Here is a 19,409-nt window from a genome sequence, read left to right as displayed (position 1 = left end):
ATTGCCTAGGTGTTTGCCTCATGCAAAATTCACTTACCCTGAGAGTCAATTACCTCATCTTTAAAGTGAAGTTGGTGGCCTAGGATTCAGCATCCTCTATACAAATTCCTACCAAAAAAATTTTCCCACATTCCCTATTAGCCAATAGGTGGAGCTATGTGCACATCTCCTTGCCAGAAAAATCTTAGGCCTCAGAAACAGGTCTCACTCTTTTAAACCTTTAAAATTACTAATCCCAGAGTTTTACTCTTCACCATAAAAGAACACAGATAATTAGTTGTGCCTGTGATCTGCCTCAGGATAGTGTGAACTGTCTGGGTTAAACCAGCTTTAGGGACAAACAACAGCAGTCATCTGTGACACATGTACCACTTGAGAATCTCCTCTGTGCAAGGAATCACGGTTGTATGTTACTACTGAGTTTGGGGAAAGCCGAAAATACCATTTTAGTATAATTAAAAGCTTAGTATATGTTCAAATGTTAAGACAATTGGAAGGAAAAGGAAAAATGTTATGTAGATGAGATAAATCAGGGCTTTTTCACTTTTTCAAAATACTATAATTAGGCATCATTACTTCTGGTGTAAAGGAAGTAATTTTTTTTTTAACCAAATTTAAGGAAATTTTATTTTTTCAAATAGGAGTGTATTTACAGAACTCATCACCATGTAGGTTGTATTGTTTGAAGAATATACATAGAGACTTTCTGGCTTATGAAATACAGAGGTTTTTCAGAATATTAGTAGTATAGAACATGTTAAATATTTTTATGAGCAAACCGAGTTCTGTGAAGTAGTAACAATTTCAGCGATATGGACATATGTTTGTAAAAGACCCTAAAACTTGTAGCTCTTGATGGAGGTGCTAAACAAAACATTTTAGAGTTCCACAGCAAGAAGTTCTCACCTTTGCCTGTTGGAACAGAAAACAGCCTCTCAGAGGGGCCAGTTTTAAATTGGGCCTTGCTTGTATTTGAATAAATTTTCAAGAAACTGGAAAATTGAGTATGACCACAGCATGGTTGAGGTTTTAGGTAGGATGAAAAAGGGGCTAGGTAGTAAGAAACTTACATGCCAGCGAAAGATGAGGGTTTTACCCAAATCAGGAGAGTCAATGAGTGTGGTAGGGACTGTGCCTTGAGAACACCTTACAGCAGTGGGTGGGTAGGCAGGGGGCCTGTGCCGCAAGGCTGCTGCAGAATCCTTGTGATAAATAGTCAGGGCCAGGCTCAGGACAGCAGAGAGCAGAGGCACATTCAAGAAGCATTGCTGAGATGTGTGCGCACTGAAGGAGAAAGCAGAGTTGATTGATAGTCCCATTTACCTAAGTTTAAAAAAAAAAAGCAGAACTTTTTTTCCTTCAGAAGCTGAGAAGCAGGGGGTAGTAGAAAAAGGGAGAAAAATCCATTTGGAATATTTTAAATTTCAGGTATCTAGGAAGATGATGTAAGTGGCTTTGATGCCTGGGAGCAAGGTTGGAAGCAGAACAGTAGCTTAGGATTACCAGCTTAATCATGGCCATTAAAACCTTGAGAATAGATGAGATCACTTTAGAGAGGAAAAGAAGAAACTCAGCTATCATTTAAGAGGAGAATTGTAAAGAGCAAGCACTATTTTTCCACAAAGCTCTGTCTGCACCACTATCAAAGGCAAGTTACTGCGTAAAAGGACCACTTATGCTTGACAATAGGGGTAAGCAGACCCTGGCCTGTAGGCCAAATCCAACCCACCACCTGTTGGTGTGGATAAAGTTTTATTGGCACACAGCCACACCCATTTATCTGTGTACTGTCTGTGGCTGCTTTCAGGTTGTCATCACAGAGCCAAGTGGTAACAACAGAGCCCAGGTAGCCCACAAATCGTAAACTATATACTTAGTGGCCCTTTACAGAAGTTAGCTCACCCTCTGCTGTAAAACATGGTTTTCTTTACCTCATTAGGAAAAGCCAAAGAACAAATTAATGGAGAAACATTTATTCATTACAGGTTTTCACAAACTCAGCATCATCAAATACAGTTCTTCCATATCAGAAACATCCTGCTCCAGCAGTCCAGCCACCCTTTATTAATAAAGCCTCCAACAGCGTTCTTCAATCCAGAAATACTCCGCTTCCATCCCTGCAAAATGGACCTAACACACCCAGCAAGGTAACCCTGTGAGACTTGTGCATCAGTGACAGTGCTACAGGGACATAAAATCATTCCAAAGCCTAGGGCTTTGGGCTTGGAGTGACTATCAGTATTAATGGGATAAAACTGTTGAAAATACAGTGATGATAACTTGTGAAGGAGGAGCTCAGCTATTATTACAGTGAAGATGATCCTTCCCACATGAGGTGGCCACCAGTGCTGTCAGCCTCACAGGTGCTTAAAAGAACCTGCTAATTTGGCCACTACACAGAGAACAGCAGAGCCAAGTCTAGCCAGGAAAAGAGAGGGTTTGTTGCCAAGAGGTTAATATGTGCTCCTCCTTTATTTGACACAGCCTAGTTCACCCCCGCCACCCCAGCAATTTGTCGTCCAGCACTCTCTATTTGGGAGCCCAGTCACCAAGACAAAAGATCCCCCCCGCTATGAGGAGGCCATCAAGCAGACACGCAGTGCACAGGTCCCCCTGCCAGAGGTAAGTGAGAGCAGGGTCACCATGCCTAAGGCTACGGTGGATGTGCTCACCTTCAATCTCAAGCAGACCTATACAGAATCCCTTGCCTGAAACTGACTTGCCTCAATAGAAATACAAATATAATGGCCAAGAGCCTTGTATTTTACATGGTTATTTAAAATCAAAATGTCATTTATCATGAAGACCCTAAACATTTGCTTTCAGCAGCAGTATAACTGCATTTACTATTTATTCAGAAATTTAGTGTTTGTACCCCCAAAACTTTTTTTTTTTTTTTTGAAATTGAGTCTCACTCTGTCACCCAGGCTGGAGTGCAATGGCACCATCTTGGTACACTGCCACCTCCACCTCCCAGTTTCAAGTGATTCTCCTGTCTCAGCCTCTCAAGTGGGTGGGATTACATGCACCCACCACTGCACCCGGCTAATTTTTGGTATTTTTAGTAGAGACAGGATTTCATCTTGTTGGCCAGGCTGGTCTCAAACTCCTGACCTCATGATCCACCAGCCTCAGCCTCCCAAAGTGCTGGGATTACAGGCGTGAGCCACTGTCCCCAGCAGGGTTTGTCTCTTAACTTTTCCTTTGGGGTAAGGGCATCAGTCATGTTAGGGATAGATGTGATTAGGACCAAAACACGTATTTTGTACGGGTCTCTTCTTTTCTAAAGCCACCATGTGTCACGCCAGCATCAAAGTGACACATGGTGTCACTCTTCCACCTGGCTGACATTCAAAGCCACCAGCACCTAAATTGACTTGGTCCTGCTTCATCTCTCTCTGGTTTCTAGCAATCTCTGCCCCCAGCAGGCCAGCCCATCCAAACGACTGTGCTCATACACTGAGCAAATGCACTTGTGGGGAACAGAGCTGAGGTTCTCCTGGTTTCACCACACATAATACCCACATGGTGACCATGTGGCCTCTGAGGCTTCCTCGTTTCACTGATAAAACAGGAATAGCCCCAACTAGACCAAGCAATGGAAGAAGTTAGGGTTCCTATTTGTAAAAGCATATGGCCCATGATAGGTACCCAGTCACAACAGTACTTGTTATACATTACCCTAAATACTCCTCTAATCTCCCTACCTCTCTAAAGCTTTCTGTCAAAGCTTAAAACTAACCTTACATTCACAGAAGAACCCCAGCCTCATAAAGGGTCCAAGGAGTGGCCCTGATACCACTCCAGGGGTGCTAAAGGTGGACACCAAGAGATAGTATCTGAGCGTAACTGTTTATTACCCACAGCAAACAACAGGAGCATCAGTGCAGTTGTGCCAGTTCCCCCGCTCCTGTGTTGCATGGGGTAATTTGTTGGGGCCACATGGTGGCTGTGCATGCAGTGGGTCAAGCTGCACCTAAGGAGTGTGGCCAAGGGCTGTGTGCTTTTTCTAGCAAGCAGCAAACAAGCCAGTCCCTCACCCAGGGAGTAGCAGTCATGCCTATGCTGCCTTGACCCACTTGGTTGCCTGAGTGAGCATCTGCAGAAGCTGCTCAATCCAGAGGACAGTGTCAGTTTGGCCCCCCAACCAAGGACATGCAGGGATACTCAGGGCTCATGGGGGACTGCCTCTTGGAGGACGTGGAACCTACTACATGCTTCTTTGTATTCACTGAGTACTGAGGGAACTAACTTTAAGTTGTAAGATGTCCCTTTAGTTACAGACTCAGCAAAGGCCCTTGTCTGTGAGGGAAAAGTCTGATTTCAAAGATAAGTTCAAACGTTTGCAATAAGACGTAAAATAGGCAGTGCTAGACTACACTGTGCTCCCTCATGGTCCATTCAGAAGTGGCATCTATTCTATTCACAGGGGCGCAGAGATGAAGGGAATTCCCAAGAACTTAAATGCAGTTTTTAAGAAAACAAAAAGATAGCACCCATCCTTCATAAGTCCTGCTTGCTTAATGAACCTTCCACTGTAACCTAAGACAGCTGACTGGAATACCTGGTATTTACATGTCTCTGGGTTCCTGTTTATAGACTCAAAGAGACAGGTTCTACATACTGGTTTTTGGTTATTCAAATGAGTAGCCACCTGAAGGACCTCCTTATATGCCACTGAGCACTAAACTTCCTTTAAGTACATTTACTCAGACTCCCAATTCCACTACTGGCTAAGTAAGGCCCTACTAGTTCAGTCTTCCCACAGATAATAGCTATTAATCTTGATCATGACACAAAAAGCAACTAACTACCTGAAGCCATTGAAGAGTAAATAGAAACAGTCAGTATCTGGTGGGGAATCAACACTCAAAGGAAGAGAGTGATGTGGCCTGAGTTCCCTCTTTTTGCTGCTTTTACTCTGGGGTCAAGCTAAGTGGCAGGGTTAAGTGGTGGAAAAGCCTTGGTCTTTACGGTCTGGGAATCCAGAGAACTGAATTGAGAGCAACCGGAGGGAAAAAGCTAGAGAGAGGATCCCCAAATTCTGTGTGCCCACATCTCCGGCTGACTCCTAAGCCATACAGGCATGGAATAGACACAGCAGCTCAGCTGAAGACAAAAGATCTAAAGTGAGATTGGAACATCTACCCAAGAAAGATTTTGAAGTTTCAGTCTAACCAAGTTAATAGCTTGCTAAAACAATAGAAACCATTCATCTGAGAATAATAGCAGAATTCACAGTTGTCACAATTTAACATCCATAACATTTATCCATTACATGCATCATACAAAGAATCAGGAAAATGTAACCTACTCTCAAAGGAAAAAGGCTGAGACCAATCCTAAGCTCATCTAGATATTAGAATTTGCAGGCAAGGGTTTCAAAGCAACTACTGTTAGAACCATCCTCAATGTAAAAGAAAATATGTTTGTAATAAATGAAAAGGGATCCATACAGATATAGAAATGATTTTTAGGAGAACTAAATGGAAATTCAAGACCTAAAAAAAAGTACAGTATCTGAAATGAAAAAATATATATAAATAAATTTAGCAGAATGGAGATGGCAGAGGAAAAAATGTCATGAACCTGAAGATAGATCATAACTTATCTAATCTAAGTAACAGACAGTGGAGAAAAGTATTTGTTTTTTGGGGTTTTTTTTTTTTTTTGAGACGAAGTCTCACTCTCATCCAGGCTGGAGTGCAGTGGCTCAATCTTGGCTTAATACAATCTCCACCTCCGGGATTCAAGCGATTCTCCTGCCTCAGCTTCCTGGGTAGCTGGGATGACAGGTGCCCACCACTACACCCAGCTAACTTTTTGTATTTTTAGTAGAGATGGGGTTTCACCATCTTGGCCAGGCAGGTCTCAAACTCCTGACCTCGTGATTCACCCACCTCGGCCTCCCAAAGCCTCAGAACCCTGTTATGTAATTCAAACAAACAGTCTAGCCTAGATAGAAAACAAGTCCCAGAAGGAGAAGAAAGAACTGGAGAGGCAAATATTTGAAGAAACAATGGCTGAAATTTTCACAAATATGATGAAAGACAAATTTATAGCTTTGAGATGCCTGATAAACAAGCTGGATAAATCAGATCAGTCAAATTGTTGAACAAACAGAAAATCTTAAATGCATCAAGAAAAAAAACACATTACACACAGAGCAAACAACTATTTGATTAATCCCAACCTTTCATGAAAATCTATGGAAACTGGTAAAGAGTCCAACAGCATGTTTAAAAGTTTTTAGGGAGGAGGAAGTGTAAGGGATTGTCAACCCAGAATTCTGTATCAAGTTAAACTATATCAACTATCCTCAGTGATGTAAAAGGAAACCTTAAGAATGAAAGTGAACTAAAGATGTTTCAGATAAAGAAAAATTGAGTTAATTCATCACCAAAGATAACATTGTCTTGAGGAGCTTATAGCATGTGTGGACAATACTTACAATAATTATAAAGGGTTGGGGAGTGACTAAGTGGATCTGTATGGTTGCAGGATCTCTGTTTTATTCAATGTACAACATTAAGTAGCCTATGAGAAGTTAAGGATATGTATCACCTATCTTTGGTAACAATTTTAAAAATACAGGATAGCTTTAAAAAACAAAAAACAATGAAAAGGTCTGGCATGGTTTCTCATACCTACAATCTCAACACTTTGGGAGGCCAAAGTGGAAGGATCACCTGAACCTAGGAGTTTAAGACCAGCCTGGGCAACATGATGAAACCCTATCTATACAAAAAGAGATTAGCCAGGTGTGGTTGTGCACACCTGTAGTCCAGCTACTTGGGAAGCTGAGGCAGGAGTATCACTTGATCCCAGGAAGTTGAGAGTGCAGTGAGCCTAGATTGTGCCACTGCACTCCAGCCTGGGTGACAAAGCAAAACTGTCTTAAAAAAAAAAAAAAAAAGAAAAGAAAAATTAGAATACAAAAATGTCCAGTTTGTTTGAAGGACAGGAAAGAAAAACAAGATAACAACAAAACAAAAAAAAAGACAGGATGAATAGAAGACAAATACAAAATAGTAAACCTAACCATGTCAATAATTACAACACATAATGCAAAAATTGTCAGAATGGATAAAAGAAGTCAGACTCAACTATATGCGGTTTTAAGATGTGTCTGCAAATTCTGTGACATTCCTCCCTGGGTTGGATTTAGCAACTCACCTTTTTTTTTTTTTTTTTAAATACAGAGCCTCACTCTGTCATCTAGGCTGGAGTGCAGTGGCACAATCTCAGCTCACTGCAACCTCTGCCGCATGGGTTCAAGCAATTCTCCTGCCTCAGGCTTCTAAGTAGCTGGGATCACAGGCACCTGCCACCATGCCTGGCTAATTTTTGTGTTTTTAGTACATACGAGGTTTCACCATCTTGGCCAGGCTGATCTTGAATTTTTGATCTTGTAATCCACCCACCTCGGCCTGCCCTAGTGCTGTGATTACCACCAAAGTGCTGTGATTACTACAGTGCTGTGTCAGCTACCGCGATCAGCCTAGCAACTCACTTCTAACAGACAGAATTGGCAGAGGTGATGGTGTGTGACTCCAGAGACTAGGTCATAAAAGGCATGCCCCTTCTGCCTTGCTCTTCCCTGAATTGCTCACTGTGGAAAAGCCAGCTGTCATGCCATGTGGACACGTCAGCTGCCATCTGGAGAGGCTCACATCAAGGGGCACTGAGGCCTCCCATCAACTGCCAGCACTAACTTGACAGTCAAGGACATTCCCCACCCACACCTAGAGTTGACGGTAGCTACAGTCGTGAAAGACCCCAAGCCAGAACCACCCATCAGAACCATTCCTGAGACTCACAAAACTGTGACATAATAATTTTAAGCCACTAAGTTTTGCAATACTTTATATCAATAGGTAACTAATGCATGTATCTACAAGAGGCATACTTTAGATACAAAGAAACATTGAAAGTAAATGGTTGGAAAAAGATCTGCCATGCAGACAGCAAGCAGAAATCTGCAGTAGCCAGATTTGAACAGACATTTTCCCCAAGAAGATAAATGGATGGCAAATAAGCACTTGAAAAGATGCTCAACATCATTAGTCATTAGGGAAATGCAAATTAAAACCTCAGTGCACTACTACTGCACACCTAATGGAATATCTAAAACTGAAAAGAGCGACTCTACAAAGTATTGGTGAGAATGTAGAACAATTAGAAATCTTATACCGTGTACTCTGGGTGGGAATATAAATAAAAGTCACTTTGGAAAACAGTTTGACCATTTCTTAAAAAGTTAAACCTACACCTATCCTGTGATCCACTCATTTCACTCCTAGGTAATTACCCATGAGAAAAGAAAACACACATCTATCTATACAAGGATCTGCACACAAATATTCACAATAACTTTTTGTAAAAGCCAAAAATTGGGAACCCAAATGTCCATCCACAAGTGAATGAATAAACAAAATGCTATATTTCCGTACAATGCAATGCTACTCAGCAATTAAAAAAAAGAACTATTCTTTTAATTTTTAGTCTAAGGTACACTCTCCAAGATGGATAAATCTCAGAATAATTATGTTGAGTGAAAGAAGCTAGTCCTTCCCCTACCACCAAAAATGTACACACAGTATGAATCCCTTCATATAAAATTAATCCATAGTAAAAGCAAGCAGATCTGGGGGTTGCCAAGGGATGAGGGGATGAGAAAACTTTATGAGTGATGGATATGTTCATTATCTTGATTTTGTTGATGATTTCATGGGTGTATTTATATGTCAAAACATATCAAATTATATACTTTACATAAGTGCAGCTTATTGTATGTCAGGAAAATCTCAGTAAGAGCTGAGAAAATAAGTATAATGTGATCACCTTTATACAGATTTTTTACCTAAATACAAATGAATAAAGACACTTGTAAAATAAGGTATTAGAGGCCTCTCAAAATGCAATTCAATGATAGAAAAGAAAGGGAAGTATAGAAGTGAGTGGAGCTGGGTACTAACTAGCCCTGTTCTTGCCATGTCAGCTTACCAGTTATACATCTTGGGAAATGGCTTCTCAGGTGACCTCAGTGTTTTCAAAATTATCACATGATCAATTAGAACTAAATTGTCTAGAAAGTCCCTTAGGTCTCTTGATTGTATAATGCTTCCAGGTTTGTATGAAAGAAACTCACTTTGTACTCTCCTTCATTGTAGATTTCCAACGCACACAGTCAACAGATGGATGACCTCTTTGATATCCTCATTAAGAGTGGAGGTAAGTCAGAAGTCAAATCAGACCCTCACAGGAAGTCATCTCTTAACACAAGTACATCAGAATTTTTATTAAGCACTCATAGCTTATCTTTAGATACTGAGAAACATGTTCTTCTAACTGAATGTATTCTTTTAATATCTGTTAAATTTAGGCCATTAAAAGAACTTACGGCCACGTGCAGTGGCTCACATCCATAATCCCAGCACTTTAGGAGTCTGAGGCTAGAGGACCACTTCAGCCCAGGAGTTTGAGACCAGCCTGAGCAACATAATGAGACCTCATCTCTACAAAAAAATTTAAACAATTAACAGGGCATGGTTGCACACCCCTGGGGTTTCAGCTACTAGGGAGTCTGATACAAGAAGATTGCTTGAGCCCAGGAGGTCAAGGCTGCAGTGAACTATGATAGCTTAAAAGAATAAGACAATGTGAGATTTATCCACAGATAGATGCCTGCTAAAAACAAAGACCAAATAGCAAAGGAGAACCAGATTTAAATTCCGTGCTGAAAAACGTCAAAATCTGTTCCATGCATATGTCATTGTAATGGTATTAAAACATTCCAATAATACATTAATGATTGACATCAAGCTACCTAGCATGGGCTCCAGTATCTTCATTAAAATTCAAAGTCAATGCCAAAGCATTTTCTACAATGTAACATGAAATCTTAGAGTTATATCATCTTTATTAAAAAGGGACATTAGCCACTAAAAAAGCAAGGATTATTGTTGCCTCAGCTTACATACCTTTAAAAATAAGTATAAAAATCACTATTTAAAAAATATTCCTGAGTAGTATTTGCATATTTAGAGTAGTCTTAAAATTACCCTGATGAAAGGAGTTTTATTTGAATTTTCAAATAGTGATCTAAAGTTCTTCATTTGTAGCAGGTATTATTTGGTACTGAAGTTGATGCTGACATAGAGAATTGATATTTGACTACGGATCTTCATACGCAAATAGTATTTTTTGCTAAGAACTGTATTGGCCTTACAAAAATAATTCAAGCTGGCCAAACTCAGTGGCTCACGCCTGTAATCCCAGCACTTTGGGAGGCCAAGGCAGTGGATCACTTGAAGTCAGGAGTTCAAGACCAGCCTGGCCAACATGTTGAAACCCCGTCTCTACTAAAATACAAAAATTATCCGGGTGTGGTAGCAGGGACCTTAAACTTGGAAGTTAAAATGTGACACAAACAATTGAGATATTTTCTAAATAGGATGATTTTTCTTATGACAAAGTATCCAGTAAGTATATTATTACATCTTATTATCTACTAATACCAGTAATAACGAGAACCAAGTTTTATATAGTTAGTTGCAAGACTAGTTACTTACGGCCAGGCACAGTGTCATGCCTATAATCCCAGCACTTTGGGAGGCCAAGGCAGGCAGTCACCTGAGGTCAAGAGTTCAAGACCAGCCTGGCCAACATGGTGAAACTAAAAATACAAAAATTAGCTGGGCATGGTGGAGGGCACCTGTAATCCAGCTACTCAGGAAGCTGAGAGGCAGGAGAATCACTGAAACCCAGGAGAATCACTAAAACCCAGGAGGTAGCAACTTCAGTGAGCTGAGATCGTGCTACTGCACTCCAGCCAGCCTGAGCAACAGTGCCTGGCCGTAAGTAACTCCAACTCAAAAAAAAAAAAAAAAAAAAAGACTGGTTACTTAGATTACACCTAAAGCTTTCAAAACAATTTTAAAGATCACTACTGATAGTAAAAGTAACATAAACCCTTCAAAAATAAATGCAGTACACACAGGTGACACATACCAGTCACTGAGCTTTTAGAGCTATTGTTAAATTTATTTTTCTTAGTGTATCTGCATATATATGAAACCAATCATATCCTCATAAAATTTTAGAAGATCCTTTATTTTTTTTAATTTGGCTCCCCGTCGGGGAAAAAGATCCTTTATTCTAATGTATGTAGTTAACTGAACACCAGTATTTATAGAAGATGGTCTGTTAATTTGCTACTTGATCTGGCAAACACATAATTGGTGCTTATGAAGACATTTCCCATAAATTCAGAAAACAAGACCAAAAAGTGAAAGAAATAAGCAAGTGATCTACGTCACATTAAAGAAAAAGGTTTAAGGAATCATGTGTTAGCTTTAATTCAGAAATGAATTCAGATGCCATTGCATCTTTTCAGAACTTTACACAGAACGCACATGGCCAAATTGGGTACCCATTCCAACTGTAATGTTAAAAAAAAGTAAAAAGAATATAATTACCTCTTTCATAACATTGAGGATGTACTTCAGGTCTCTGCACAAACTCAGGATGTACATTTCAACATTTAGAGTATCCTGCTGCTATAGATTCCTAGGATGGTATGAGCCCTGTCTTAAAACTTTAAATGACAAAATAAGGACTCAAAGATAAAATAATACATCTACTGTGATGTAAATGCTTTTAATACTTAGTCTTACTGAAAAGAATTTAAAGCATATCAGAATATAATAAACTGGCTTTGGATGGTCTGCTGACTAAATTTACAATAAAAAAGATTGTAATAAACATGTTTATCTATTTAACAAACATAACCCATCATCCTAAAGGTTATCAAGGATTGTACCTGACCAATAGCATTCTCTTACTATCTCTAAGATAGACATGCATAGAAGGAATCACATAATTGTAAAGTAACTGTCCTAGTAATTAATTTTTAAATAGCAGTAAATCTTTAGATACTAATTACTTCAATTATTTTGCACAGAGATCTCCCTCCCCATAAAAGAAGAGCCTTCTCCTATTTCCAAAATGAGACCAGTGACAGCCAGCATCACCACAATGCCAGTGAATACAGTGGTGTCCCGGCCACCACCCCAAGTCCAAATGGCACCACCTATATCTTTAGAACCTATGAGCAGTTTATCTGCCAGCTTAGAGAACCAACTAGAAGCTTTCTTAGATGGAACTTTACCCTCAGCCAATGAAATTGTTCCACTACAAAGCAGCAGTGAAGACAGAGAGCCCTTCTCTCTGATCGAGGACCTCCAAAATGATCTGCTCAGTCACTCAGGTGTGCTGGACCATTCACACTCGCCCATGGAGACTTCCGAGACCCAGTTTGCTGCAGGTACTCCCTGTCTGTCTCTTGACCTGTCAGACTCAAACTTGGACAACATGGAGTGGTTGGACATTACCATGCCCAACTCCTCTTCGGGACTCACTCCTCTCAGCACCGCTGCACCGAGCATGTTCTCTGCTGACTTTCTAGACCCACAGGACCTACCACTACCATGGGACTAACGTCACAGATTTCTTGTCTCAGAGTTGATGAGGTTTAAGAACATGAAGATTCTAAAACGTCAGTTTTTAGAGATAGATCTATAGTTGCATTGTTGCAATTAAAATATGTTGTCACAGAAAGAATAGGTGGAAGGTCATAGCTTGGAACCCAAGTTTGAAAACATTTCATTGTGTTCAGTAGTACATTTCTACAATTTAACATAGCACAGGGCCTTCTGAAAAACACGCTAGTCAAAGAAGGCTCATCTGTTTCGCCAGACTTCAGTAAAGAATGAAAAGTACCTTTAGATACAAAGAAAAGTAATGTATGCAGCACAGTGATGTTAGGATTATGGTAATTAACTACATTTAAATCTCTCTGGTCTCCTTAAGACCCTAAATAAAAGGCGGACAGCTCCACTCAAAAAATAAGGCCAATGTGGGGGAGGTGAGAGATCACTGCACTTGGTACTTCCTAGAGATGGCCAGAGCCAGGCCCGAGACACAGCAGGGGTCAAAGGCAGTGGAGAGCCCTGGCCAGTTCAGTGACAGCTTCTGGCTGAAGACTTTTGGTTCTATTCAGAAACCTATGTTTTTTTTTTTGGTGTTGTAGTTTATTTTGTGATTTTTGGAATCTTACTTTGTATTTCCAAATTTAAATTTAAATGGAAGATTTTTCACCATAATCATAAGATATCTACAAAATACTGTCAGAAGTCCAGGTATACTGATTAACACTGAAAATTATTTAGCAACCCTCTGGGTTGGTTAGATTGACTTCAATGTATATATTAGACATTTGTATGTATGCTGACATTGTGATTTGTACAGCCTACATTGGGGTAAGGAAATGGGTATCCAAGGTCGTACTTTTTTAATAGCTCGAATATTTCTAGAGTACTTGAGCCACGTGTATTTCTATATTTAAAGAATTGCTGACTAACTTTCAGGTAACCAGACCCATCTCAGAGAACCAAGAAAAGGCTTTAGCATGAAATATCTTTCTGAGCTGGTGAGTTAGAAGAATGAAAGGTAAGGGGAAGGTCTGTCATCTTCCCAGGACATTCCCATGATGAGTATAGGTCAGACTTTGCCATGAGGTGGGCCTCCAGGTCCCCGCCTTGGCCCTCTTTCTTCTGTCACTAATCCCTGGTTATCATTTTACAGGCTTGTAACTGGATGTTCTACCCAAGCTCTCACTGTATTGTCAAGCCTAAGATTGAAAAACTGGAGGTTTTATTAGTTTTTTTATATATAGAAAGAAATTATTACATATTTGTTAAGTCATTTCTTAAGAATTTTCTAAAATGCCAAATATCACAGGATTATTTCAAGCTAGTCATTTAGGCATATGACAAAGTGTAAATAACTAAACAAAAAAACAAATCTACCAAAAGAGCGTGAGAGGTTTCTCTTAAATAATAATATTGTGCTCTCCACCTCACCCTTGTGTAAACCCGTGGGTCAGGTTGGTTCCCCTGGGTCACAATATGGTAAATGCTCCATACTGACATGCGAGAGGCAGCCTGACCCGTTATTTGGAAAGAATTTGTGAATCATTTCTGGTTTTGTGTTTTGCCTAAGAGCTGATCTTATTTCTGATTTGTGTGTGTTTGTTTGTGTGTGTGTGGTTTATAAATTTTACTATGTATAACAAAAGTCTGCTTTTCCAGTGTGAGCATACTGGAGCCCTCTGCTCACTGGCACTTCCTGACTCAAAGGCACTAACAGTGCTCATGTGCCTTCCAAACGGTTCAAGGCAGAGGCCACTGTGTTCAGTGTAGTCTGTGATGAATAGTTTAAGTGTTCACAAATTGGTAAACCAACGCATGGGATACAGTAACTCTCTGTTAACCAGAACACCATCATTTGACCAAGCCCTACAAGAGTTTACCACACTAGATGTTCTGTGAATCCTCAAGTCAGTTCCATTGAGAGGGGCCTGTCTCCAGGGCCAGGCTATTTACTTGGCGAAGTATTTTTCCTACAGTTCTTGGCCACAGGTTTTTTTTGCTGAGGGTGTCTGTCTGGGTTTATCAGGTCCATACTTAGACTCTGAGCATCTTCTTTATTCAGATTTGAATGACTTATTAAATTAGCACCAAACATCAGTGGGACTGTAGGAGGTAACCGAGCACTAGTGCCATTGACTCTCGTTGAATAACTTTATATTTCCATAATCCTGAATTGTGTACATCGTTTTCTGGCTCTTGGGTCCCTTTATTGCTTTTTAAAACAGGGTTTGAAACATGCCACAGGAAGGTTGCTCTCCAAAAATACACTGTCCAGTGCACAAAGTGCTATCTCAGCTTACTCTCTTTTGACTATGAATTGCTAAAGTGCCCACTTCACATACGTGTTTAAACCTTTACATACCAGTATTTCATTTTTAAGAAGGCAAGGCATCTCTAGCCATCAATTCTGCAAGCCACCCCACTTGCTCCATTCTGCTTGGCCCTTCTTTCCTTGCGTGAGTCACCAGCCAGGCACCTGTGACACGAGTGCTGCTCTCCAGGATCTCCACTACATGTTCCAGGTTAGAGTGAGGACACGCTGTGTGCTCACACTCATGTGACATGACCAAAGATGATACTGTGTAAACAAGGCCCCTCTGACCCGACTCACTGCACATGATGGTGAGCGCAATGAGCAAGAGTCGATGTTGACTAAAGACGGCTGGTGGTTGTTGTTGAAGTTAGTTCACAGCCATTACAGCACAAGTCAAAACTGCCAGTTGAATTTTCATTATGCACGTGTATAGTTTAGCACTAGTACTGTTGTGTATCATATTGCAGAGTATCATATTGCCAAGAAAATAACTCCTGGAAACTCATTGTCTCACATCCCCGCTCTTACTTCCCTACATGTTCTCAAAACACAGTAGTATCAGCCTTACCTTTCTGCTGTATGTAGATATCAGATCCTCCTACTGGGGGCGGGATGAATTTAAAAAGTTATACCAAAACTTCTGTAAAGTCTTTGAAAGTCTAGGGGTACGTGGTTATTTTGTACATTTCAGCAAAGTGTCTACTAGGAAACCTCTTAGGACAGTGTTAGTGGTTCACGTTCTAGTATTTTTCCTGAAATGTGCAATCTACTGTATAGTATTTGCCACATATTTGTACATAGATGTATTCTGAATTCGTGGAATTTCTTGCTTAGATAATAATATTTGTTTCATCTGAATATTTTTGTAATTCTAAAAAGATCTTATTTAAATTTTCTTTTTAAAAGCCACATGGTTCTGTGATCCATGTAACTGACACTTTTTGGCTTTCAGTGCTGTTTAGAAAGGGTGGCAAAGGCAGGGTGGTGGTGCCTGCAAGCCACTGCCTACGGAAGGCAAAGTCACAGTAATGAGATAGCGCCTCTGAACTCTGCAGTCAGCACACGCTGAGTGATGGCTCAGGAGCGTACTACCTGTTTGTCACCAGAGCTGACTCGGGCTTCCTGGACCCCTCAACCCCAGATCATTCCAGGCAGCATAGCTTTTTTCAGAGTCCTTTCAGAATTCCCAGGCTTAAATCAGCCATAGCAGTTGACCAAACAGCTGTCCCCAGAAGTGACGGGATAGTCCCTTTACTGTCCTCAAATGGACTTGGCCTTAGAGAAGTGGTAAAGCACTTTGGCAGGATTTAAAATATTTGTGAGAAGCCCACATTTCAGTATACATCCTCATCAGCTTCCGTGTGCCCGCCTGGTGCTAGCCTCAGAGGAGTCCTGGCTGTCACTCGGGTGGAGAGCTCATGGTGCCACTGGGTACTTCTTAGAGAAATTTAAAGAGAACAGCTATTTACTGTCTACCAGCAGAGCAACACATGTCAGTTTAACTAAATTCACAAATAACTCTCCGTTTTTCACTATCCATGACTATAAACATGAATGTTGAATGCTGACAAGAGGATACCCATACAAATCATCCCACCGCCCTAGAGGCCACAAAAAATTAGCCCAAAATTATCGAAGCACATTAACTGGAAGGTGAGGTGTTTCAAGGAACATAGCTTACAAGTGCATCAATGTGTATCTGGAGAGCATCCTAACTGCATTTCAACTCATCTTTTAAGTGATTTCAGTCAAAACTGGAAAACAACTAAGATATAGTCATTTTTTTTTTCCTGGTTCAAACCTTCAATAACTTGCTCATTCAGCAGTCTCTGTGAGCTACATTTTTATTTGTAAAGTGACTCTGTCTGCATGGCAATAAGCAGGTCCGTGTTTTTTCCGCATTTGCCCTTTCTTGCAGTATCCAAGGAAACACATCATTACAAAGGATTTCTACCTGAAATCTTTCATGGAAAGCCTATAATTCGAAAAGCTGCACATGTTTACAGAAGAGCTCTTATCCGCCATGCAGACACTTTGCTCTGTCATGTCACAGCTTTGTGACAAGATGGCAATCTCGGATCTACAAGGTGCTGTCGGGAATCAAATAAAATATGTTATCGGAGATATCATCACATCCATAGTGTTTAACAGAGCTTTATGCCAACTACTAAGACAAAGCTTTAACAAAGTTTATAGAATCACTGAAACTCATAACAATTACCTCTCTATGTGATGCTGTAAAGAATCTTGCTAATTTGGTAGGAAGAGGAAGCATTTAGGAAAGGGTTTAGTATCTACCAAAAGTAGTTGACCTCAAGTAACCAATAGTAGTGCAAACTTGCTTTAAAGGAACCAAAGGCATTGCCAAGTATTTGCCAAAAGGAGGCACTTTTGTTTAAAATTTGAGACTCCTAAGATCTCAAAAATCAGCCCCAAAAAGGTATTATGCATTTAAGGTTTTAATTTTCACAAAGATGTAGATATTTCTCTATTGTTTTCATGTAAAATAGTATAGAGTTGTTTTGTTGGTTTAAGAATAACATTCAGTAGTAATACAAAGTTTTTTTTCTATGTAGAAATGAGTTTTCTTCTTTTCTTGCTTGCAATAGAAATGCAATGTGATAGGTGTTTCTCTTCTTATTTTCATTGTCACGTTACGTCTTAGCATCTCACTTTATGAAAAAAAGGAGAAAGATACCGATCTACAGAGCCCTGCTTGTTGAAGCACTAGTTTAATAAACAAAATTATGGCAGTCAGGGGTCCATTCATGTATTGCCTCTATGTTGTTTTTTTAGAAGAAAAACCATGATGCCTTTGTATTTGCTGTTTGCACCCCTGAAATCAATTCCATATCATGTTTGAATGCCATACATTTTGCACATGTACTGTACATAGGTAATGCATACTGTATTTTTATATGTGTGCACATTTATCATCAGATATTTTGTACATAGTGGCAGTATTGTAGCTGATCGGGAAATGTTTGATATCTCAGCAATTTTGCATTTTTGTGTCTGAAATAAAAAACATTTTGATGTATTATGATTGCTGCTGTGCAGGAGAAAGACAACTCCCTGTGGGTTGGTGGAGCCGTTGTGGAGTGTGGAGCGGGAGCGGGAGCGGATTTGGGAGGAGACTCTAGACCTTTAGCACACAGCTCACAACGGAAAGCCACCAGGCAAAGCCTGTGAACATATCACCCTCCCCCGATCCAGGACCATGAGATCCAAAATAGAAACTCACAGGTACGAGCCGAACTTGAACATGTCAAGATTTACACCAAAATCAGTTTCTTTCTTCCACAATGAAAGTTAGAAATATGTCGTTCTCCCAAGAGGGTTGATTTTCACACTCCCACCATCACAATCCCTGAAGACCCACACAACCCTTCAATCTAGCCAAGTTTCAAAAGCAGCCATCTACATGAGGCATTTTTGTAGACCATATAAAATAGTCTTTAGAATTCAATATTCTTTTAGTAAGATGGCATTTAATTTCAACCCAGAAGCCAACGTTTAAAACCGTTTTGTTAAAATGTTATTTTTTCCCTCTTTGCATTGAAAAAACAAAATAGTAATGAGTGAACTCTATTATAAACAACTATAATTTACATATCAATATTTGATTAAGAAAATGGACATAGCATCAAACACAGAAAGGGCGAAAGTAAAGATATTGATTACCTAAACACACAAAATGTTCATTACACTTAGGAAGCCAGAGTGCAGCCTCAACAGACCAGTGAGATGATACACAAAGGGTTAAGCCAATTGTAAAGTATCATATGTTCCAGGCAGAGATCCTGCCCTTGGGGAGAACACAGACCTCCCTGCTGGATTGAGAGAAAACTGTGCCAAAGAGAGCACAGCACGTGCCCGGGAGCCCAAAGGAGTGAGCAAGGGATGCCACAGGGAGCTCTGGGGAAGCTGTCATGGGAGACAGCCCCTTAGGCTAGGTCAGAGTTAATTGGAGAAATTTTTTTTTTCTTGCAACAGTGTTTTTTTTTTTTTTTTTTTTTTTTTGGACACAGAGTCTCAGTCAGTCACCCAGGCTGGAGTCTCATGGAGTCTCAGCTCACTGCAACCTCTGCCTCCTGCCTCAGCCTAGCCTCCCGAGTAGCTAGGACTATAGTCACCACCACGCCTAGCCAATATTTGTATTTTTTAGTAAATATAGGGTTTCACCCATGTTGGTCAGGCTGGTCTCAAACTCCTGAACTCAGGTGATCCACCTGCCTCAGCCTCTCAAAGTACAGGGATCACAAGTGAGCCACTGTGCCTGGCCAGGTATTTTAATTTAAATTTCAGAAAGAAATCTCATCTTGATATCCTGCCTTTTCTGTTAATATGTATGACAAGTTAATTAAATTAAGCCTACATTGTGTGAGGAGATGAGAAACAAGGATGCTCGTCAGCATTTTCCCTGCCCCTTTTGTTGGATGCCATTGGGTCACAGATCGTTCCACTGGGAAATCTATGGATGATGGCCCTATGGGTGCTCACTCTGCAGCATCCTCCTGCTTGCAGTTGGACATACAGAAGACTGGTCAGAAGCATCCAAACCCCAAGTGATTCCAGTGCTAGTACTGTTCAGGACAAAG

The 19,409-nt window shown here is 40.3% G+C and overlaps 1 protein-coding gene across 4 annotated transcripts in view; it reads left to right on the top strand.

Moving 5' to 3' along the window:
• MRTFB (myocardin related transcription factor B) overlaps window positions 1–17,849 on the top strand; it is a 203,132-nt gene extending 185,283 nt beyond the window's left edge. For 3 of the 4 annotated variants that reach the window (XM_064362487.1, XM_064362485.1, XM_012453220.3), the window contains 4 exons: window positions 1,986–2,147; window positions 2,485–2,622; window positions 9,174–9,234; window positions 11,966–17,849. In XM_064362487.1, coding sequence (XP_064218557.1) covers window positions 1,986–2,147; window positions 2,485–2,622; window positions 9,174–9,234; window positions 11,966–12,501 — 897 coding nt within the window. In that variant the 3' untranslated portion in view covers window positions 12,502–17,849. The remainder of the gene's footprint in view (window positions 1–1,985; window positions 2,148–2,484; window positions 2,623–9,173; window positions 9,235–11,965) is intronic. The other variant, XM_064362486.1, reaches the window with a different exon arrangement.
• Window positions 17,850–19,409: the final 1,560 nt, after the last annotated feature.

This window comes from Aotus nancymaae, unplaced genomic scaffold, assembly GCF_030222135.1.
Source record: "Aotus nancymaae isolate 86718 unplaced genomic scaffold, 86718_ANA_hifiasm-v0.15.2.pri h1tg000049l, whole genome shotgun sequence".
NCBI classification, from domain to species: domain Eukaryota; kingdom Metazoa; phylum Chordata; class Mammalia; order Primates; family Aotidae; genus Aotus; species Aotus nancymaae.
The sequence above is the reverse complement of the archived record's forward strand: the minus strand, read 5'-3'. Positions and strand labels throughout refer to the sequence as shown.